At 38.1% G+C, this 25,030-nt stretch overlaps 1 protein-coding gene across 3 annotated transcripts in view; it reads right to left on the bottom strand.

The window, feature by feature from the left end:
• The window catches only part of RASA1 (RAS p21 protein activator 1), a 113,111-nt gene extending 90,821 nt beyond the window's left edge, over window positions 1-22,290 (bottom strand). The window contains exon 1 of one of the 3 annotated variants that reach the window (XM_003354207.4): window positions 21,675-22,290. In XM_003354207.4, the coding sequence (XP_003354255.1) occupies window positions 21,675-22,192 (518 nt within the window). In that variant the 5' untranslated portion in view covers window positions 22,193-22,290. Of the gene's footprint in view, window positions 1-16,507; window positions 19,852-21,674 lie in introns of those variants that run through there. The other 2 variants (XM_005661545.3, XM_021084515.1) reach the window with 2 other exon arrangements.

Genomic DNA, 25,030 nt, shown 5'->3' with positions numbered 1-25,030 from the left:
CTTAGGTCCATACAAAAATCTGCGCACAGATGTTTATAGTAGACTTATAACTGCCAAAAGATGGAAGCAACACAGATATCCTTCAGAAGGGATAAATTAAATGAGGTACATCTAGACAATGAATGTAAAAATACTCAGCAGTAAAAAGAGATGAACTATCAAGCAATGAAAAGACATACAGGGAGTTCCCGTCGTGGCGCAGTGGTTAACGAATCTCTCTAGGAACCATGAGGTTGTGGGTTCGGTCCCTGCCCTTGCTCAGTGGGTTAATCATCCAGCGTTGCCGTGAGCTGTGGTGTGGGTTGCAGACGTGGCTCGGATCCCGTGTTGCTGCGGCTCTGGCATAGGCCGGAGGCTACAGCTCCGATTTGACCCCTAGCCTGGGAACCTCCATGTGCTGCGGGAACGGCCCTAGAAATGGCAAAAAGACAAAAAAAAAAAAAAAAAAAGAAAGAAAGAAAAGACATACAGGAACCTTAAGTACCTATTACTAAGTATAAGAAGCCAAACTGAAAAGGCTGTATACTGTAGGAATCCAACTATATGGCATTCTGCAAAAGGTGAAACTATGAGGATGGTAAAAAGATTGCCAGAGGTTGGGGGGTAGGGGGAGGAGAGGAATGAATAGACAGAACAGGCAATGAAACTATTCATTATGTTACTACAGTGGTGGGCACATTTTATTTACATTTATCAAAACCCATAAAATGTATAACACCAAGAGTGTATCCTAATATAAATCATGAACTTTGAGTTAATAATAATCATGTGTCAATGTAGGTTATTCAATTGTAACAAATGTACTACTGTGCTGTGGGATGAAGATGGGAGAGGTTGTACATGTGTGTGGGGTTAGGGACTATGTGAGAATTCTATACTTTTTCCTCAAAGTTTCCTCTAAATTGCTATAAAAAATTAAGTTTATTACCTTAAAAATTTTGATTAAAAAAAAAATACTCCTCTAAGCCAGTCAACAAGGATTTACCATTATATTCAAATAGCATTCCTATTAATTATCCATCACCTTTATCATTAAATTCAACACATTTCATGATATGCATCCTCCCAGTTCTTAATTTGAAAAGATCACTGTAAAAACAGTGAAACCAAAGAGTAAGGGGCTAGGCAGAACTCATTTGCTATCTGTCAAGAGACTTCATAAAGTAGCAATGACCAAGGTGACTTCTCCAGGGTCTCCTGATGCTCAAATTCAAATCGGTCAAGTTTCAAAAATAGACTGGAATCAAGATTGTTGATCTATTCTAACAAAGTTCCCAAGTGACTAATACAGAAACTACAATAATTTTTCTATTAAAAAAGTCCACAATCTTGAACTTAGTCGATGACACATTTATCCTTAATAAGGCTCCATTTTATGAGTCCATTTCAACTATGTCACTTGCTACAATCCCCATTCTTTATGTCAATACTTCCAACTGGTGTATGTCAGATCTTTCTAAACAGAAAGCATATTTAATTCATCACGTTAATTTAGTTGAGATTGTGTGGTTTAATTCTCTAAGAAAACATTTCTTTTGAAGTTTGTTTGATGAGATCACTGTAGTCACTGCTTAAGAAGAAAACTTTTTGTCATTGTGCACCTTCATTAAGATCATAGCTATATTCAGAAGAATGAATGACGTCTGTCACACAAGGTAGAGAGAAGGGCACCCCAGACAGAATAAATAGTAGAGTCAGAAAACAACACGGCAAGTTTAAGGAATACACAGTATAATGTTGATGAAAAATAAAACACTGGATACTAGTGCAAACGGCAATGTGTGTTACACTAAAGGTTTAATTCTTTTGTCTCAACCTGCAGGTCTCAAGCTATTGGGTTAAGAAATTAATTTAGTAGGTCACAACCAGTATTTTTTTTTTCGATTAAGTGAAACGGGACAGAAGAGTAAACAGAGTGCATCACAGGTAGTAAGGACAAGTACTATTTCATTAAACATTTGTTTCTGTTATATATATTAGTTTATATTTGTGTACTGGGTCACAGACATAAAATCTATTTCTTTTGGTAAGTCATCATCAAAATTGGGATTGAAAGCCACTACTCTCTTTCAATGACTCATGGATAGTTGTCAAGAGAGTGTACAAAATCATGCTGGCAGTAATATAAGGCAGTTTTTCAAATGCTGAGAATCTCCATTTCAATTTACTTTCTACCAGTATTTCTGGGGGTTTTTGTTTTGTTTTTTAAAGTAGAATACAACAGAGTTAGAAAGACAACACAAAGTATCATAAGTAGTAATTTAAAAGGATGTTTTTCATGCAATTTTGGTTATTTTTTCTGTATTTACACATGCACAAGTCCTGTCACATTGTGTATTAAATTCCTTAATTTTTACTTGCATGAAACAAGAAAAATTTGCAAACCACTGATAAATTGGCAGAGAAAGAGATCAGGGGCACATTTTCAGGGAAAAAATTAATAGACTACCCCAATAGAAGGGAAGAGAAAATGACAGTTTGAAGTCACTGGAAATGTTTCTTAAAGTGAGATTCTAAAACAATTTAAGAAGTAGAAAAGAACCATCAAAGTAAATGATTACATTTACTGTTTGTAGATTTTTTGATGATGGCCATTCTGGTTGATCTAAGGTGGTACCTCACCGAAGTTCTGACTTGAATTTCTCTAATAATTAACAATGCTGAACATCTTTTCAGGCATTTTTTTGTTTTTTGGGATTTCTTTTTTTTTTTTTTTTGTATGTCTTCTTTGGAGAAATCTCTATTTAAGGTCTTTTGCCCATTTTTTTGACTGGGTTGTTCGTTTTTTTTTTTTTTTTTTGATATTGAGCTGCATGAGTTGTCTGTATATTTTGGAGGTTAATTCCTTATCAGCTGCATCAGTTGCAAATATTTTCTCCCATTCTGTGGGTAAATGCTGGGGAGGGTGTGTAGAAAAGGGAAACTTTTACACTGTTAGTATGAATGTAAACTGGTACAACTACTATGAAAAACAGTATGGAGTCTCCTCAAAAAAAAAAAAAAAAAAACTAAAAACAGAACTACCATAAGATCCAGCAATCCCACTCTGGGCATGGATTTGGAGAAAACTATAATTTGAAAAGGTATGTGCACCCCAGTGTTCACTGAAGCAGTATTTACATTGACCAAGACATGTAAGCAACATAAATGTCCACTGAAAGAGGAATGGATAAAGATGTAGTACATATATAGAATGGAATATTACTCAGCCATAAAAAAGAATGAAATAATGTCATTTATAGCAACATGGATGGACCTAGAGATTATCACACTAAGTGAGGTTACGTGGACAGTGAAAGACACACATTATATGATATCACTTATATGTGGAATCTTTAAAAAAAAGGATACAAATGAATATATTTGCAGAACACAAACAGAATTACAGACTTTGAAAAAAAAAACTAATGGTTACCAAAGAGGACAAGAGGGTTAAGGGATGGACTGGGGGTTTAGGACTGACATATGCACACTGTGGTATACAGAATGACTGGCCAACCAGGACCTGCTGTACAGGGAACTCTACTCAAAATTCTGTGATGGTCTATGTGGGAGAAGAATCTGAAAAAGAATGGATGTATGTATATGTATGACTGAATCACTTTGCTGTACAGAAAAAATTATCACAACACTGTAAATCAACTATACTTCAATAAAACTTTAAAAAATGAAAAAAAAGGACTTCCTGTCATGGTGCCGCACAAACGACTCCAACTAGGAACCATGAGGTTGCAGGTTCAATCCCTGGCCTCACTCAGGGGGTTAAGGATCCAGTGTTGCTGTGAGCTGTGGTGTAGGTTGCAGATGCAGCTCGGATCCCACACTGCAGCAGCTGTGGCATAGGCCAGCAGCTGTAGCTCCAACTAGACCTCCAGCCTGCAAATCTCCATATGCCGCAGGTGCAGCCCTAAAAACGACCCAAAAAAAAGAAAGAAAAAAAAAATGATCACATTTAAGTGGGGAAAGGAGAAAAAGAAAGGCATATTGCTGACATCTTTTTTAAAAAGTGTTAAAAAGTTAAGAAAAAGATTGCATTCTATGGATTCCACATATCTATAGGACAATGCTCAAGCTCATGCAAAGCATACCAAGATGCACCTGCTAGCTAGTGTATTTCAAGTTCTCCTCTACTGCATGTTCTCACAGGCCCTGTGCACTAGGCAAACAAAACCATTTCATAAAAACTAATTTTAATTTATTAAAAAGTACTATTTCTCCACAGCACACTAAGACTTTGTATGATTTTTGACACTACAATATTTTATCAAGTTAAATAAGTCCCAAAAAAAGTGTCAAAATAAAATTGCTAGCTACTTTAAATACTACTCACTTTTATAATTATCTTTTTAAAAAAGGCTTCATGAGGAAAATACTCTGTGGATAATATTCACGAATTCTAATGTGAACTAGAGGATACAGTCCCCTGCCAGTGTGCTCCTTTTTCCCGAATGCCATGAAAGACTAAAAGCAAACATCAACTACATCATTTACTCATTTTTAGCTGCCAGAATGACAAATGTAGAGAATTCTAATAGGATTCCAAAGAAATACTGAAAATTTATTTTCTCTTACCATCACCTTATCATTGCTATGTCCCTTAAGTACACACACACAGAAATGCACTCTAGACATATGGATTAGTTTTCTTAGGTAAAAACTGAAATGCAGCAAGTTATTCCTAAACCACCATATAATCACTATTTAACCCAGTGATTAGGAATTTCCCCAAAAATCCATGCTTAGGCAGCTACCCTAAAACTCAATGTTATGGGTAAACAACCAAGCTTACTACATATTACGTGATGAGTGACCCTCTAGTGACACAATGTTTGGAAGAATTTCTACACAATTTGTGGCTCAAGAAATGAGTAAGGAAGCTAATAATCATTTACTTTCAAAAAATTTAAAAAAGTTCTTTTGAAAGAAGATTAAAAACTTATAAAAAGAAAAAAGAAAGCCTATTACCACTTTCCATTCAAATATAAGAAGGCATTTATTTATTTAAATATCCATAAGCAAATGCATAGAGGCATCAAAACTGCTTTCTCTACTATTTAAGGTAATCTTGCAAAATGCACGTATATATCTGTAGCTAAACACATTTAAATATCTATAGATATATGTATTCAACCACTTAAACACTATCCAAAATATCTTCAAAGGGCTATTAATCTATTATCTCTCCTAAGATAAGTTTGTTCTCCTATCGAAGGAATTTTTCACAAGTGGTTAAAGGCAAAAAAAAAAAAAAAAGAGTAAGACTGAGTGTTTCACAATGGTTAAAAGTATAGACCTGGGCATCAAAAGTTTGGGTTTGAATCTTCTGGTAGTTTTGTGACCTGGGAAAATTACCTAAAACTCTGCTTACCTCAATTTCCTCACATGTGAAAGTGTTAGCTACAATTATATTTGGGGGGAATGGGAATATATACAGGCATATCTCATTTTATTGTGCTTTACTAAAGAATTAAAGAATTTACTAAACTATTACTGTGCTTCACAGATAACTGTGTTTTTTACAAATTAAAGGACTCTGGTAACCCTATAGTGAGCAAGTCTATCAGCACTTTTTCAACAGCATTTGCTCATTTTGTGTCTCTGTATCACATTTTGCTAATTCTCACAGTATTTCAAACTTTTACATTATTATTATATTTGTTATGGTGCTTGGTGATCTGATGTTATCCCCCCACACACTACGACTCACTGAAGGTTCAGATAATGGTTAATACTGTTTTTAGCAGAAAGTATTTTTAAATAAAGGTTTATATACTTGTTTAGAACACTACTGCACACTTAACAGACACTATAATAGAGAATAAACAGTTTAATCTTAATATGCACAAGGATACCAAAAAGTTTGTGTCACTTGCTTTATTGCAATGTTCACTTCACTACAGTAGTCTGGAATGAAACGTGCACTATCATATCTCAAGGTATAACTGACATATTTTTTTTGGCTAAGTGTTATGAAGTATACATAAAAAATTTAAAGGAGACTTCGGCAATAAAAAGTGATTTTTTTTCTTCTTTGTATGTTCCAATGGTTTCCAAATTTTCTGTAGTAAATATATCCATCATACCTAGGGAACATACCCATCATACTAAGAACCAAGAAAATCATTACTTGAATGAGGAAAAAAGACAATCATCAACATATGCCAACACTGGCACAAATTAGATATTTGAATCATCTGAAAAAGATTTTAAAGCAGCCATCATAAAAAAAATCTCCAACAGAGTTCCCTTGTAGTACGGCAGCTTAAGGATCCAGTGTTATCACGGCAGCAGCCCAAGAAGTGTGGGTTTGATTTCTGGCCCAGTCTCTGGCCCAGGAATTTCCACATACTGCTGGTGCAGCCGAAAAAAAAAAAAAAAAAAAAATCTTGATCAGTGAATCACAAATTCTCTTGAAACAGACAAAATGTAAGCTAAGAAATAAAAACTATTAAAAAAATTAAAGAACTGAAAACTACAATAAGCAAGAAAAACAAAAACTTATTAGATGGGCTCAATAGTAGGAATTATTACTATTGACAATAGTAGTAATAGAATAGTAGAGAACAGAATCAGTGAAGTTGAAGACAGATCAACAGAATTTACTCAATCTGAACAAAAATAGAAAAACCACTGAAAAGAAAATAACAAGGTCTCACAGATAGATGGGACAATAATAAAAGATCCAAGTCCCTATCATTAGAGTTACATGGAGATAAGGAAAAAAAAAAAAAAAAAAAGAGTGAGTTGTAGAATCTTCAACAAATGACTGAAAACTTTCAAAGTTGAAGGAAGACATAAACTTACAGATTCAAATGAGCAAACCACAAACAAGTTAACCCAGAGAAGTTACAGCTTGACATATTATCTATGAACAAAGACAAAGAAAAATCTTGAAAGCAATCACAGAGAAAGGATGCACTGCCTACAGGGGAACACCAACTCAATTGCAGCCATTTTCTCATCTGAAACCACAAAGGTCAGAAGACTAACAAAAAAATTTCAAAAGCACTGAAAGAAAAGAACTGTCAACCATGATTTCTATATCTAACAAAATTATCTCTCAGAAATAAAGCAGAAATAAAGACATAGAAGAGAAAGGAAAACTAAAAGAATCTGTCAGATAGCAGACTATCCTTCGAGAATGGCTAAGGAAAGTTTTCAAGTGATAAAAAGGACTTTGGAATGACAGGAAAGAAGAAAGAACAATGGGGAAAGCAAAAATATGAATAAATATAATAGATTCAACAGACTACTCTCTTACTCAAAAGATTTTAAAATCATAGCAAATGAACAAAATAAAAATTTCAGAGGCAAAAAAATTCGCTAAGTTGGAGTTCATCAAAATTAATAAACTTCTATATCAAAAGACTGTCAATAATGAACAATCAACCCTTCGCAACAGGAGAAAATGTTTATAAACCACTTATCTGAAAAAGAAACTGATAATCCAGAATATATAAAGAACACCTACAACTCAACAAAAACAAACAAGTTGATTTTTAAAAAATGGGCAAGAGCTCCCACTGTGGTGTAATGAGACTAATAGTGTCTTGGCAGCCTTGGACATGGGCAGCCTTGCATAGTGGGTTAGGGATCTGGCATTGCCGCAGCTGCAACTGTGGCTCAGATCTGATCCCTAGACCAGGAGCAACATATGCCACAGGGCAGCCAAAAATGACAAAAGACATTTCTCCAAATAATATATACTAACGGACACTAAGTACATGAAAACATGCTCAACATTAGGAAAATGCAAGTCAAAACCACAATGAGATACAATTTCATACCCAAAGGATAGCTATCATCATCAAAAAAAAAAAAAAAAAAAAAAAAAAAGGGTGTTCCCATTGTGACACAGTGCAAATGAATCCAACTAATATCCATGAGGATGCAGATTCCATCCCTGGCCTCACTCAGTGGGTCGGGGATCTGGCACTGCTGGAGCTGTAGTATAGGTCACAGACACGGCTCAGATTCAGTGTTGCTGTGGCTGTGGTGTAGGCCAGCAGCTGTAGCCCCTATTTAACCCCTAGCCTGGAACTTCTATATGCCACTAGTGCAGCCCTAAAAAAGCAAATAAATAAATAAATAAATAACCAACTCAGATAATACAAGTGATAGTGAGGATATGAAACAATTAGAACCCTCATACTTGCTACTGAGGCTACAAAATGGTATAGATGCTATCAAAAATGCTATCCTAATTCCTCAAAAACTGAAACACAGAATTAAGTCCTCTATGATCCAAAAATTCCACTTCTAGGTATACCCCTAAAATGAAAGAAATGACTAAAACAGATACTTACACTATGTTCAAATAGCATTAATCACAACAGTCAAAAAGGGGAAGGGACCCAAGTGTCCATCGATGAATAAAAATGTGGTGTAAGGCTAGAGTAGTATTCAGACCTAATTAAAAACAAAGTTCTGACAAATGCTGCAACATAGATGAACCTTCAAGACATGCTAAATGAAATAAGTCAGTCACAAAAGGAAAATATTCCATGATGCCATTTATGTAAGGTACTTAGAGGAGTCAAATTCATAGAAACAAAAAGTAAAATGGTGGTTGCCAGGGGCTGAGGAAAAAGGGAAAGGAGAGTTAGTGTCTAAAGGGTACAGAGTTTCAGTTGGGGAAGATGGAAAAGTTCTGGAGGTAGGTGGTGGTAATGGTTGAACAACAATGTGTATACACTTCAGACCACAGAACTATACCCTAAAAATGATTAAAATGATAAGTTTTACATAATGTATATTCTACGATAACAAAAATATTAATACCATCTGAAAAGCTACTCAGTGTATGCAGAAGAAATAGTCAAAGTGGGAAGGTAAAGGGAGATAAGTGGAAGAATAGTTTCCTCACTTCGTTTGAATTAATAAAATGCTTATACCTACAGACTGCAGTAAATTACACACATATTTTTTAATATCTACAAAGTGATATAAATATCACTGTAATGTATCATGATGAAATCCTAACAAATGTTCAAATAACTCAAGGGAAAGCAAGAACAGAGAAGCAGAGAAATGAGAAAGAGAAGGCACACTTAAGTCCTAACATGTCAATAATTATTATAACTGTAAATATTTAAAACACACCAAATAAGGACAGATTAGCAGTGTGGGCTTGGGGGTGGAGGTGAGAACCAACTATATGCTCTCTATAATCAGATCACTTAAAATAAGACATGTGAAAAGCAAAATGATGGGGGACTCAGAACTCATTTGAAGTCAAACAGATCAAGTAATATTCGCTAGAGACAAAAAGAAATTACATAATGATAAAAGAAACTATCCACCAGAAATATACAACAATCCTAAAAGTGTATACACCAAACCACAGAGCTCCAAAATACATGAAACGAAAACAATAAGAGCTGAAAAATAGAGACAAATTCACAGTTATAGTTGGGAATGTCAAGACTCCACTCTCACAGACTCACAATAAAGAGAAAATGAACAAAGATTTAAAAGTTCTGAACACCACATTCAAACAAAAATATCTAATAGTTGTATAAGCTGTCTGTATATTTCAGAGATTAAGCCCTTATCAGTTGTATCATTTGAAGCTGTTTTCTCCCATTCTGTAAGTGGTCTTTTTGTTTTCCTTTTGGTTTCCATTGCTGTGCAAAAGCTTGTCAGTTTGATTAGGTTCCATTGATTTATTTTTGGTTTATTTCTGTTGCTTTGGAAGACGGACCTGAGAAAACATTTGTAAGGTTTATGTCAGAGAATGTTTTGCCTATGTTCTCTTCCAGGAGTTTGATGGTGTCTTGTCTTATATTTGTCTTTCAGCCATTTTGAGCTTATTTTTGTGCATGGTGCGAGGATGTGCTCTGGTTTCACTGATTTGCATGCAACTCAACGGCAAAAAAGCCAACAACTCAATTGAATAATGGGCAAAGGACCTGAATAGACATTTCTCCAAGGAAGATATACAGATGGCCAACCAGCACATGAAAAAATGCTCAACATCCCTGATTATTATAGAAATGCAAGTAAAACTACCATGAGATACCACCTCACACCAGTCAGAATGGCCGTCATTCATAAGTCCACAAAGAACAAATGCTGGAGGGGGTGTGGAGAAAAGGGAACCCTCCTGCACTGTGGGTGGGAATGTAGCTGGTACAACCACTATGGACAACAGTATGGAGGTACCTTAGAAATCTATACATAGACCTACCATATAACCCAGCAACCCCACTCTTGGGCATATATCCAGACAAAACCTTCCTTAAAAAAGACAACACGCACCCGAATGTTCATTGCAGTACTAGTCACAATAGCCAAGACATGGAAACAACCCAAATGTCCATTGGCAGATGATTGGAATAGAAGATCCTACTCAGCCAAAAAAAAGAACACAATGTCCCTTTGCAGCAACATGGATGGAACTAGACTCTCATACTGAGTGAAATTAAGTAGCAAAGAAAAAGACAAATACAATATGATATCGCTTATATCTGGAATCTAATATATGGCACAAATGAATCTTTCCACAGAAAAGAAAATCATGGACTTGGAGAATAGACTTGTGGTTGCCATGAGGGAGAGAGAGGAAATGGAATGGACTGGGAGCTTGGAGTTAAGAGATGCAAACTATTGCCTTCAGAACGGATTAGTAATGAGATCCTGCTGTGTAGCACTGGAAACTATGTCTAGTCACTTATGATGGAGCATGATAATGTGAGAAAAAAGAATGTATACATGTATGTGTAACTGGGTCACCATGCTGTACAGTGGAAAAAATAAATAAAAGGTAAAAAAAAAAAAAATTATCTAACTGACATAGAACATTCCACCAAAAACAGCCAAATACATATTTTCTCATGAATCCATGGAACATTCACCAAGACAGACCATGTCCTGGACTATAAAACCAACCTCTACAAGTTTAAAAGTACTAAAGTCATAAGGGTATATTCTCTGACCATAATGGACTCTAGAAATCAAAAACAGAAAGACAACTGTTAAATCTTAAAACACTTAGAACACATTTCTAAATAATCCGAGAGTCAAAAAGTCTCAAAGTTAAAAAAAGAAACATAGAACTGAAAGATAATAAAAAGACATGTCAAAAGATGCAGAATATGGCTAAAGAAGTGCCAAGAGGGAAAGGTATAGTATTAAATGCTTATTTTAATAAACAACAACAATAAAAGGCTCAAATCAGTAATCTTTAATTCCTTGCTCAAGAAATTAGAAAAATAAGAGCAAACCTAACCCAAAGCAACCAGAAAAAAAGAATAATAAAAATAAGAGAAATCATTAAACTGAAAACAAAACCATGGGGCAGGGGGGAATTAATGCAACAAAAAACTAATCCTCTGAAAAAAATAAAACTGATAAAACTTTAGCAAGACTGACAAAACCAAAAGGAGATAAGGTTACAAATTCAAGTATCAGGAATGAAAGAGTATTATGAATATTCTACAGTCATTAAAAGGTTAACTAGGAAATGATACAAATAAGTTTATGCTGCTAAATTAGACAAATTAGAAGAAATAAATCAATTCCTTTAAAGCCCCCAAACTCAATCATCATAAATTATAATCCTATAATCATTAAAAAATGAATTCATAATTTTAAATCTCAAAAAAAATTAATCTCAGACTGAAATGTTTTCACCAGGGAATTCTACCAAATATTAAAATCAATAATGCACAAACTCTTCCAAAGAGTAGAAAAGGAGGAAACATGTCCTACCCCATACTATGAGACCAGTGTTACTCAAATACTGAAAAAAGACAAAGATAGCACAAAAAAGCTGCAGACCAATATCGTAAAGATGTCAATTCTCTCCAAACTCATGCAGTATTGGTGAGAATGTAAAAGGTTACAGCCACTCTAGAAAACAGATTGGCAGTTTCTTCTAAAACTGAACATGCAATTGCCACACAATCCAGCAGTTGCACTCTTGGGCATTTATCTTACAAAAATGAAAACATGTTCATGCAAAAACGTAAACATAAATGCTCAAAGCAGGTTTTTTTTTTTTCCGTAATAGCCAAAACTGGAATTTACCCAAATGTTCTGCAATGAGTGAATGATTTAACAAACCGAAGCACATCTATACTAATCGGCAATGAAAAAGAACAAAATATTGATACATGCAACGATGTGGATGAATCTTGACGTGGATGAATCTTGACGAAATTGTGTTGAGTGACAAATGCTATCCCAAAAGGTTACATATTATATGAATACACTTATGTAATCTTTTTGAAACAACTAAATGAAGAAAAGAATAGTGGTTGCCAGGGGTTAGAGGATGGAGGAATGTGAGTTTAGTTGTAAAAGGACAGCACAAAGAGCCCTGGTGGTAATGCAATTGTTTGGTACCTTTACAGTGGTGATGATTACACAAATCTATACATGTGGTAAAACGCCACTGATTTAAATGTACGCCACACACACACACATGAGTGTATGTAGAACTGGTGAAATCTGAATAAGTGAATTACATCAATGAAATCAATTCACAGTTGTAATACCACCAGATGTTGCTACTGAGGAAAAATGGGTGGGGAGTACCCCGTTGTGGCACAGCGGGAAACGAATCCGACTAGGAACCATGAGGTTGCTGGTTTGATCCCTGGCCTCGCTCAGTGGGTTAAAGATCCAGCTTAGCCATGAACTGTGGTGTAGGTCACAGATGCGGCTTGGCTCAGATCCCTTGTTGCTGTGGCAGCTATGGAGTAGGCTGGCAGCTATAACTCTGACTTGCCCCCTAGCCTGGGAACTTCCATGTGCCGCAAGCACGGCCCTAAAAAGCAAAAAAAAAAAAGGGAAAAATGGCTGAAGGATACACCTCTATATTATTTCTTATAACTAAATATGAAAATACAATTTACAATTAGGAGTTTCTGTCATAGTTCAGCAAAAACAAATCTGACTAGTATCCATGAAGACACAGGTTCAATCCCTGGCCTTGATCAGTGGGTTAAGGATCTGGTGTTGCTGTGAGCTGTGGTGTAGGTCACAGACACAGCTCGGATCCGGCGTCGCTGTGGCTATAGCCTGGGCTAGCAGCTAATCACAGACCCCTAACCTGGGAACCTCCATATGCTGCCAGTACGGTCCTAAAAAGACTAAAGACAAAAAAAAAAAAAAAAAAGAAAAAAAGAAAGAAAACACAATTAGATTAGACAAGGTAGATAGACATGGATGGATGAGAGAGATTGTTCTACTAATTATTATGTAAGTATCCTAACTGAACACAGTCTAATGGGTCATATCTATAAGGACTTTAATAAAAGAGCTGAGCGGTATCTCTATGTCCTTTCTTTAGCTAGAAACAGATATATAAGAGAAAGGAATTTTAAAAGTAACACTGAATGTTCCAACAACAAACACAGAATGAACACAGAAAATTTGTTAGAGTAATGTCTCACCCACAGAATTTTCTACAGCTACCACTCATGGTCACATGTAGGACCTTTCCATACTATGATAAATCAGACATGCATTTAAATATTTTCCATCTTCCAACACATATATAGCCAAAAAAGAAGACGTAAGTCACTAACTCAAAAAGTAAAGCATAAGCAAAGTTTTTCTTCCCTATCAGGAAAAATAGGAAATATAGGAATGAAGACTCTGTTTCTCAAGCAGCAAATGTGCATTTAATCTGCTCCATAATTATCCAAAGTCTTTTTCAAAGATGCAGAGTTACTCAGTGTATCAGTCAGCTCTGGATGCCCTAACAAAATTCCACAGTCGACAACTTAAACAGCAGCAATTTCTCACAGTTCTAGAGGCCAAGTCTAAGATTAGGTGCCAAAAGAGTTAGCTGGCTTCTAATGAGGCATCTCTCCTTGGCTTGTAGGTGAACTCTTATGGCCTTTTCTCTATGCACGTGCATTTCTGTTTGCCTCTTCCTGTTCTTATGAGAACATCAGTCCTACTGAATTATGGATCCACCCTTACGACTTCATTTAGCTCCATAAAGGTACTGTCTCCATATACAGCCATATTGGCAGCTATGGCTTCAACCTATGAATTTTGGAGACATAATTCAGTCCACAACACCCAGGGACTAGCCAGCCCTGTGATATGCTGACTTATGCATGGGTGCACATATATATGTGTGTATTGTATGTACTGAAACCGACAAGGCAAAGGAACAAGGGAAGTATCTGCCTTTGAATTTCAGGTTTTTTTTTTTTGGTTTTTTTTTTGTCTTTGGTCTTTATAGGGCCGCACCCGTGGCATACAGAGGTTCCCAGGCTAGGGGTCTAATCGGAGCTGTTGTTGCTGGCCTATGCCAGAGCCACAGCAATGCCAAATCAGAGCTGCATCTGCAACCTGCACCACAGCTGACAGCAACACTGGATCCTTAACCCACTGAGCGAGGCCAGGGATCAAACCCGCAACCTCACGGTTCCTAGTTGGATTCGTTTCCACGGAGCCATGACGGGAAGTAATTCCTGAATTTCAGTTCTATCACTCAGTTTTCTCAACTATAAAAATGTGGATAATATCTCTTATTGTTTATTTTTGAGAATTAAATGACATAACCACTGTAAAGTATCTAGAATGCAGTAAATCATTATGCAGTAATGGGGCTTTGCTTTACCATTTCCTCCCCCTCAAAATTAATTATAAATATTACTCAAATTTAAACCTATCTGAAACATCATGAGAACTGGGTTCTGCCCCAGTTCTACCAAGACTTAGCTATGTGACCTTAAGCAAGCCACTCTACCTGAGTCTGCTTCTGTACCTGTAAAATGAGAGTTTCCTCTATCACTAAAACACTATGTATCTATGCATACACTCGTAATTACACAGTAGTCCTTCTCTTATCCTCAGGGAATACATTCCAAGACTCCCAGGCATACCTAAAACCTCAAATTAGTACCAAATCCCACATATACTGTTTTTCCCATACATAGATACCTATGATCAAGTTTAATTTATAAATTAGACACAGCAAGAGATCAACAATAACAAATAATAAAATAGAACAAGTATAATAATATACTGTAATAAATGTTATGTATCTCTTAAAATACCTTATTGTACAAAGGAATGCTTTTCCGTCTTACTAAGCACTATCATACACTGTGGTCCTATCTTTTGCCACTCGAGATGCAAGAGCAAAACTATCATGAATTTCTTTCTCCTTCTTCACAGCTTTGAAGATAGATTTGTTCCCATCATAGATCTTAGTAACCCTAGCATGATATTTTTCATCCCTTATTAAGCCAAAAACTTGCACCTTTTGACTTAAAGGAAGCACTTTACAGCTTTTTTTTTTTTTTTTTTTTTTAGGGCCATACCTGGGGCATATGGAAGTTCCCAGACTAGGGGTCAAATTGGAGCTACAGGCCACAGCTACACCAACTCGAGCCACGTGTGTGACCTACACCAGGGATTGAACCTGCAACCTCATGGTTCCTAACTGGATTCGTGTCCTGCTGCAACACAACAGGAACTCCTTACAGCTTCTTTTTGGCGTATCTGAATTGCCAACATCACTACTCTTAGGGCCATTAACTAAAACAAGGGTTACCTGAACACAAGCACTGTGATACCGCAATAGTCGATCTGATGACCAAGACAGGACTACTAAGTGACAGGAGGATATGCTGGACAAAGGTATGATTCATGTCTGGGCAGGATGGAGTGAGATTTCATCATGCAACTCTGAATAGCATAAAATTTTTTAAATTTATGAATTGCTTATTTCTGGTATTTTCCATTTAATATTTTTCAACCAAGGTTGACTGAGAATAACTGAAATCATGGAAAGGTAATCTGTGACTATGGGGAACTACTATGATATCAAACACTGACACTACAAAAGCTAATCAAACCTTCCATGAAAATTTAGTAAAAGAGAATTATGGTATAAAATTCACTATCACTCTTTCATATACTCTCTTTCAACTCTTTCAAAACTATCCTCTCATTTGAAAAATGTATTTGTACAATGTGTCAGTACATTAATTTTATTTTTCTCTATCACTAACGCCTTATTGTCCAACTAGATTGCACAATCTTATATTGTTTTGCCCCCCCTATAATGTTCACTGTTTTACTCACAGAATCATATGACCGCAGAACACCTAAAAGCATATTTCAAATCTATTGAGATGTTATTACACATATGGAGAAGTTATCTGTAAATTTTATCTGATAACAACTATTTTTTACTTAACCCACAACTGAAATGTACTGCAGGTAATTTCAAGATAATACACCTACCATACATATATTTATATATTCAAAAAGTGAGCCATAACCAACACCTATATTCAAGATCTTTGGTTTAAAATTAAGATAATCATGGTCACAAGCAAAATCTATTGTGTGGCTATTTGAACCATATGATGAAGGACAATTCAACATGTGGACCCTAAGGGAAAAACCTGATTACTTGCCCTTTCTTCCACACCACCCCTGAGCACTAGTATTCTAATATTGTCTGATATTTACATGTCAATGAGTAATATATGCAGTGGGCAGTTACTATGATGCACTCAAGAAATCTTACCTCCCCATATTGGTGCCCCTGTATAGTCCACTCTCACATTAAATCTGGACTGAGTCATGTGATTAGCAATGGCCACTGGAACATGAAGAACACAGAGGCTTCGTAAGTGCTGGTATGGTGAGGCTTGTCCTCTTAGAAAGCTCCCTCATGGAACCCATCTGCCATGCTGTGAAGAAGTTCAAACTAATGAAATGGAGAGGCTTGGGGAGGCAGGGGGAGGTGAAGAAGGGGAAGGCACAGAGACACAGATGGACATACATACACACATATACATGCTCAGTTCTCCAACAGCTGTTCCCACCCATCCTAGCTAAAGTACCAGACTTATAAGTTAAAAAGCCACCTTGGACACTACAGCCAACAGATGACACACGAAGGCAGTCCTCCTTCAAGTCCTGCCCAAATTTTAGAATCAAGAGCAGATAAATGTTTTTAAGAACTAAGTTTTGGAGCAAAGCAGTATGCAACTACAATAGCACACATAAGCCAATTAGAACAGTTCCTATCAGGTACTAAGCAACCAAGAAATATCATCAGTAATAACTGTTACTATTAAAAATCATCTTAAGTTCTATCGCCATCCCTCAAAAGATATTATTTGGAGTATTTGAGCTTTTGTTAAAGGCATTCTCTCATTTCCCTAATGGCCCATAAAAAGGGAGCAAAGAAACCAAAAGACCACTTAATTTCCCCCTTGTTCCCCATTTACTGCTGTCCTTTTATTTATTTATTTATTTTATAAATCTGTCAATGTTTGCCTGATTTCCCTAGAGGGCTAATCAGTGATCCAAACCAATTCAAGCCTTTGGATGTGCTCTGTATTCTCAGTAACTACAGGCACCACCTCAACCTATCCTAGGACACAGGTAAATAATTAAGAATTCAGTAGGACAGACTCTTCACTAAAGGTCAAAAGTTTACACTCATTAATCTGTAACACTTTTCCTGACAGAATCATTAGGCAAAGGGCATAGGAACCAATTACCTCTTGTTCAGAATACATTAAGCAGCACTGAAAACATACCTGCTACTTTTCTTCTAAGACTTTACTGACTCTAATTAAATAAATATCTTACTCTTTTATGCCCCCCATGACTGCATATACTTCACTCATGATATTTATCTTAACCTAGCCTGAATGATAGTAACTGGTTTACTTAACTTCCTACTAGATCTAAAACTCTGCCAGAAGAGAGACTCAGTAAGAAAAAGGTTATCTTACTCATTATTGTATCCCTTAAATTAACCTACTGCACTGCTCTACTACTCACACAAATAAAGTACAAATAACCGGTGTTAGTCAGAAACTACTTGTCCATAACTCATCTTTTAAATGCTCACCATCATTTTTATTCAGAAATAATGACTGATCCAGAGTTATAATGCAATCAGTGACAAAGTTAATGAATGCTACGTCCTAACATTAACATTTAACAATTATTTGTCTTAATTAATAATGAATGTTATTTTTCAGAAACAGTAAGATGATGTTTAAGAAAAAGATAGATATTACTTACATTCCTTCTTTCTGTTTTAAGTTTCAGGCTTGAAAAAGCCTGCCTTTTAGGTCCAAGGTAAGATCAAGTTAGGCGAGATGCCAGGTAAATAACATCAAAGGCAACGCAGGCCTGGTGGAGATTACAGCTAACTATAGAGCTCAGAACTCACCCAAACAGAGCAACCACTACCTAGGTCTAGAAATCTATCCTCAAGCAGGAAGAACAACCAGGTAGAGCCAAGTCCTGTGATTTTTCAAGTGATGCTGGAAATCAAGACTTCCTAAACATGAAGTTTTCCTATTTGTAAGTGGTAGCAACTAATCACTAAATGCTCCAAATACATTCAGAGCAAGCAAGATATATCTGTAGGTTGGAGTCAGCACAAGAGTCTCCTGCTACTGCAGGCTCATAGTTAAAAAAAACCCTATATATAATTGAAGGTGGGCTAAGGGAACTATACTCCATTAACTATCAGCCCTCACCTCTGGAGAAGAGAGAAAGAAATAATGAGGCCATGAAAAGCAGCTCCATAATAGTAGAGGCAGTACCAGTGACAAATTCCCTTAATTTAACCTCCCCTCTCCCCCTTCCTCCTTCTCTCTCTTTTTTTTGGCCGCGCCCCTGTCATATGAAAGTTACCAGACCAAACCCAAGCCACTGCAGTGACAAAACCAGATCCTTAACCTGCTGTGCAACAAGAGAACTCCCCTTTTTCTCTCAAAACAGAAATCTGTGGAGTTTCTGCTGTGGCACAGTGGGTCAAGAATCCAACTGCAGGGGTTTAGGTCCATGCGAAGGAGCAGGTTTGATCATTGGCCTGGTGCAGTGGGTTAAAGGATTCTGTGTTGCTGCAGCTGAAACGAAGGTAGCAGCTGCAGTTAGGATTCAATCCCTTGGCCCAGGAACTTCCACATGCTGCAGGTGGGGCCATGAAAAAAAAAAAAAAAAGGAAACAAATTTGTTAGCAGTTTTAGATACAGAATCTTTGTAGCATAAAAATACATGGGGAGAATTTTTTTCCTTTTTAAAAATTTTTCCTAAAAACTTGCAAAAAACGAGAATATTCAAATAAAGGAATAGTTAAAATTATACAAATTTTTCTGGCCATAACCAAACTAATGAAAATAATAATAAAAATAATAAACGTGGAACTAATAATTCAACATACACACAGGAAAATAACATAAAAAATTATAGTAGTGTGATTATATTTGCACTGGTCTATCTACATATTGTCACTTTACTCTCTTATAACAAAGAACATCAAACTAGTTGGACATAAGGTTGAGTTCTGTGACCAGAGAACCATGGTCTATCTAACAAACCACTGTGGACTTGATCTTGTGACCTGAACTTCCCTGGTACCGTGCTATCACTAAGGTAACCAGTCACTAGTAGTCATATATTAATTTAGGTCAGAAGCACCTCTTCAATACATTTCTTAAAGATTTGACATTATTTAACCAAGTCATTTAGGCTTTTCCTTTTATTTAAAATAAGAATTTATAGGAAACACTTGAATTTCATCTCTAAACCTGCTTAACCTGCTGGAAGGCTTTATGAAGTTAAAATAAAAATTTTAACATAATTAATCATAGTAGACAGGCCTTTGGAGTTCAAAACATTCTCTAAAAGAGCCATTAATAAGGGAGTTCCTATACCAACAGAACTAGTAGGCAATCAATGACAATAAAATTATACTGTTATTTTAGGAGACTATTAATTTACTCAACACTTACAATGTGCCAGGTACTGTGCTGAATATGTTCAGGGGGTTCTCATTAACCTTAAAAAACGACCATTTGAGGGAGATACCATTATTATCCCCATTTTACAGATGGGGCAACTGACCTTTCCAAGATCACACAGTTAGTAAGTAGCAGAGTCAGGATTCCAACCCAAATCTTGTCTAACTTCAGAATTTGCACGCTTAACCACTACACTGTATTGCCTCCAGAGACTCTGGGTTGATATCTAAGATAAAGAAAAAAGGGAAATTTGTACTTCTCAGTGGCAAATTTAAGAAACATACTAGAAATGGAGGATACTTTTTTAGAACATGAACAATTCTCATATACATAACTATACAAATAATATTTTTATTTCTAAATACATATAATATGATGAAAATCTCACGAGACTTCTTACAAACATATTTTTTCCTATGCACTCATTCATGTTTATTATTAAAAAAGTTAATGGGAAAAATGCATTTTCTGCTCAATTTTGCTGTGAATCTAAAATTGCTCTACAAAATAAATTCTGTATTTAAAGGATTTAGAACTGCAATAAACTAAATATGCCTAATTCAACTTAGGAAATGCCAAAAGACTATATACTCTTTTATTATGAAAAGTTGTACATTATCATAACCACAGGGCCCTTAATATCTAAGTGATTTTCCAAAAAGTCTTAAAGGTGTAAAAACAATGCTGTAATTTAAATTTTTAACACTCTCAGAACACCTTCAAAAAAGTCTGCAATACATAAAGCTGGAATAAAATCAGACCAAAAAAACTGAACTCAAAATGAACAATATTAAAAGGAATATAACAACCCCATACCACCGCTGTCATAAATAGCACTAACTTTACTTTTCCATCAAAAGATGTAGCTTAAAGTCTGAAAAGTCCTAATTCATTGAGCCCTTTCTAAATCTTCCAAAGAAGCTTTTCCAAAAAGCAAACAAAAACTTTCAACTGTACAGAGTGTTTGTCAACATAGGAACCAAATCTTTTTTCCTCTGATACTCACCAAGTTGTCAAAATTCTAAAGGTCAATTAAGACAGATATGAGGGACCTATAAAACAAGTTTTGCCTACTATTAGCACTTCCCCATCAACATTTTCCTCTCATCAAGGTCCACCTATACATACCTATGAAGAGAACAAGGTGGAGGTACTACATACGGAAGAGTCACTTCCTATATATTCTGCTGTAGACTGTCAAAATTAATTTTCAAATAGAATACTGCATTGGCCACCAACAAAAACTGTTGAAGAGAAGCACACTATTTTGATTTGCTCCAACATTCTACTTAGGTTTCAACTATAAAAGAATTACACTAATATCCATAAATGGGAATTCTACAACATAAATTACAGATATTGCAGAGTATGGGCCCCTAACCACACGTATACTTCACAGAACCCCCTTCTTTTCTCGCTGACCCAGGCTCTCAAAAGTGATCCAAAGACTTCTCCATCATTAAGCCTTGCGATTTGCAGCGCAACGAAAACAAAGCATTCTGACCAATGCATGTCTCAAATGATACTAGTACAATACTCATTCAAATACTTGTAAAGCTTCTTACTAATCATCTAACCCGGGTTAATACGGACAAGGACCGCCTGGGTATCTGCAAGCTCAGCTGAATCCCAGGACGGCACCTCAATTTGGAAGGGGCAGAACCTTATCTGGTTGTCACTGGATCTACACTTTCCCATGCTTCCCATATTTAAAAATTTACATCTTCCCAGAGGAGCAATAAATATACAAAGACGCCAGGGAGTGTGCCTGTAGGGAAGATGAGTGATCAAATTAAATCCCTACGCACGGAACCTTAAGCTTCAAAACTTTTCACAACGAGTCACAGCTGCAGGAACGAGGCAGGTTTTCTCACTTCTTTCCACGAGCCAGCTTCCCCCAAAACAGCGGTCTTGACTTACTGGTTAGTTGGAGGAGCGGTCAGCGGGATGGCCACCTCTTCCTCCTCGTATTCTGGTCCATCCAGAGAGTCACCTTCGTCCACTGTTCCCAGGCCTGCGCCCAACGGGGGCAGCTGAGGAGGTGGCGGCAGAGGAGGGAATCCACCGCCTGCCCCGAACGTCTCAGTAGACAACGAAGTGGTCCCCTTGGTGAGAGCCATCTCCCCGCCGGGTCCGGCAGCGGCAGCACCAGCCACGCCAGCAGCAGCACCTCCCCCTGACAGTCCGGCTCCCGCCAGTGCCCCAGCCACAGACCCAGGTCCCAGGATCGATGACCCCAGAGCGGCTCCTCCACCCAGAGTCCCGGCCACTCCAGCTTCCGCCTGCCCAGAATAGGGGCCAGCTGCCACAGGCAGGGCCGCGGGTATCTTCACCCGACACGCTGCCGGATAAGCACTCGAGCCCGCGGCGGCGCCGCCTCCAGCTGCCCCGGCGGTGACCGGGCCGCCTTCCTCACTGCCGGCCTCGGCCGCCATCATGTTGAAGCCCGCTCTCCTCTGCCCTGCTCTACTCGCCCGGGAGCCCCGGGGGCCACCAGGCCCGGGCTCCGAGCCGCCCCACCCAGGCGCGTCCCCCCTTCAGCTCCACAGGCGGAGGAAACAACAACAAAAGGAGAGAGCCCGCCGCCGCGCCCCCTCTTCGGGCCACAGCCCAGGCTCGGGAGCTACCCGGGTTACGGGAAGAGAAGTGGGCAAAAAACCCAACGCCTGCACAAACGCCGACCAAACCTTCACCTTACACACCCACACTCACGCACACATGCACAGAAGCGAAAAACTTCCCGGCTGCACTAAAGAGGAAGGGAAGCACAGGGGAAGCGGCTGGGGCGGCTGCCGATCCTTCAGCCACCGCCACCGCCGCCGCCGCCACCACCGCTTCTTCACCACCCCAGTTCCGGCCACCCCCACCGCAGCCACCGCCGGTGCCGCTGCTGGGGCTGGGGCCACTGCAGCCGCTTCATCCTCCACCGGGCTGAGATGGGAGGGGTGGGGAGAAAAGAGGAAGGGGGGCGGGGTAGTGGGGAAATCAACTGAATTGCTCCCAACCTGGAGCGCTCGGAGAAATCGACAAGAGAAAGGAAGGCGGGGCAAGGGAGGAGGAGCGGAGGGAAGGAAGGGCGGGGGGGCGAGGGGAGGAGGAGGGAGAGGGCAGCTTCTGCGCAGGCTCCTTCCCGGTGCAGGGGTGGTGGGGGGTGCTGGGCCTGGAGGAGGAAAAGGAAGAGTCGGGAGGGAAGGAAGCGGCGGGGACGCGCGGTTCGCGGACGCGCTCTCTGTCCGGCTCCGGGTGTAACGCGTGGCGGCGCGGCCTTTTCTACAGTCGGTGTGCGCCTCCCTCCCTGGGCTTTGTTTGTTGGGCCGGTGGGGTGGAGGAGGGGAGGAGTGGGTCTCGGCGAGCACGCGGCCGCTCAGCTAGGTGAAAAAAGGAGAGTCGAAATGAGACCTGGAGGGGTTGGACCGGAGGGACGGGGGAAAGGGAAAGGAAGATGCTGCGAAGCCAGTTCCCTGCTTCCTGACCGGTAGAACAAACTCCCTTGGTGGCGGCGCAGAAACCAGACGGCCGAGGTCGGCCTGGGTCGGGGTTGGAGGGGCGGACTGCTTCCAAGGTCTTAGGCGGTACTGCTTGTGTTTTCATTTTCTTTGCATAATATAAATTACTATAACACTACTACAAACTAAAATAATGTGAATTTTTTAAACTAGGTTCTGACAAAACGAAATGAATAAGGGAGGGGGCGTGTGTGGGGGCTAAGAATTTTGGTAGAAATAGCCAGATTTCTACGACCATACACCATTGTTTTCTTCACGATCCTTTCCCCCTATTGTTTGTATGTGTCTTCAGACACACTGCCTGTGCTATTGCAAGTCTGTTGGATACTGGTAAGGTGTGGAGAGGAGCAGTGCTGTAGACAACAGTAATCAACGCACTTTTGTCCTGGTTTGTGTGCCTAACAGTAGGGCGTGAAGACACAGGCACTTTAAACAGGCAATTGTCAAGAAGGTCCCAAAGTGTCGGTTACAATTATGTATAGTTTCAAGAATTACCAATAAACCAAAATTTCACCCTTAATATGTGCAGACAATGGCTTTTGTGCTGTCTTTTATATTAGAACATGTAAACATAACTGGAGGAATCATTCACCTTTTTTTTTATTCCAGTATATGTAATTTACCCTTTTAGATTCATACATTGTTCATTTTAATTTTCCCAGAAGGGATCTCACATTAAATACCATTAAATATTGATCTTTGAGATCAGATTTTCTCTGATAAGGATGGTCAAACCAACAAGAAGCACATTGAAGGAGCTGTAATAGACGCCAAAATAAAAAAGGAAAAGACCGCTAAAAGAGTCCCCTACTTAAGAAATTTCCAAAAGCTTATTTGCCAAAATTAGCTACAAAATTATAGCAGTAATCCTGAGGACTCATTGTGCTTGCCTCTTATGCAATACACTACCTGGGAAAGTGGAGCTGGACTGACTAGTCACACCAGTGGTCTCAGACCTGCAATATCTTAGAACTTGTTAGAAATGCAAATTAATTGGACCCCACCCTAGACCCTTTGAATCAGAAACTGCAGTAATCTATGTTTTAATGAATCCTCCACGTTTGCACATTTAAGTTGAAGAACCACCGTATTTAAGTATGGTATGCCAAATAAGAAAAAGGTATTCAACACCATCATCAGGTTTTGAGTGTAGGACATTGGACTGGCAGGTAACTATGGTTAGCACTGTTGTCGCTACACGCCATAGGTATTCTGCCTGAGATTCCAGATCAGGCTCACTAATTTGCAGAATTATGTCCTTTCCCATTTTTTTCTTTTTTTTTTTTTTTTTTTGAAATTTCTTTAGCACGCCAAGATTTAAAGTAGCCCAACACCAATTACCTACTGATTTATATTACTTTCTAGTTACTACAAAGCTATACTGTAGATAAAAACCTGTGGACAATCCTACTACCTAGCCCAGTGCTTCATCCTTGCCAGCTTCAGTTTTCCATTCTTTTAACAAATACTGAATTAGATCAGCTCATGTCTTTAGGCATCAATTGCTCAACTAGTGGGGAAGATCTACTACCAATATTTTAAATTATACTCAGTGTTACAGTACTGTTGAACTTCTCATCCAAAGAAATTACCACATATTTTTGATATTTTCAGATTTTTTTGTATTGGACAGATCCAGACCTTGATCTTTATTTTTCTTTGTGTACTTCCTTAATCTCAAATCAGTCTTTCTTCTATCTTCAGTGACTTTTCATTTTTTCCAAAAGGACTAAATGTTTCCACCTTCTTTATTTTTGTCTATTACCTTTA

Source organism: Sus scrofa, chromosome 2, assembly GCF_000003025.6.
Source record: "Sus scrofa isolate TJ Tabasco breed Duroc chromosome 2, Sscrofa11.1, whole genome shotgun sequence".
In the NCBI taxonomy this organism is placed as follows: Eukaryota; Metazoa; Chordata; class Mammalia; order Artiodactyla; family Suidae; genus Sus; species Sus scrofa.
This window is presented reverse-complemented; position numbering and strand designations above follow the sequence as displayed.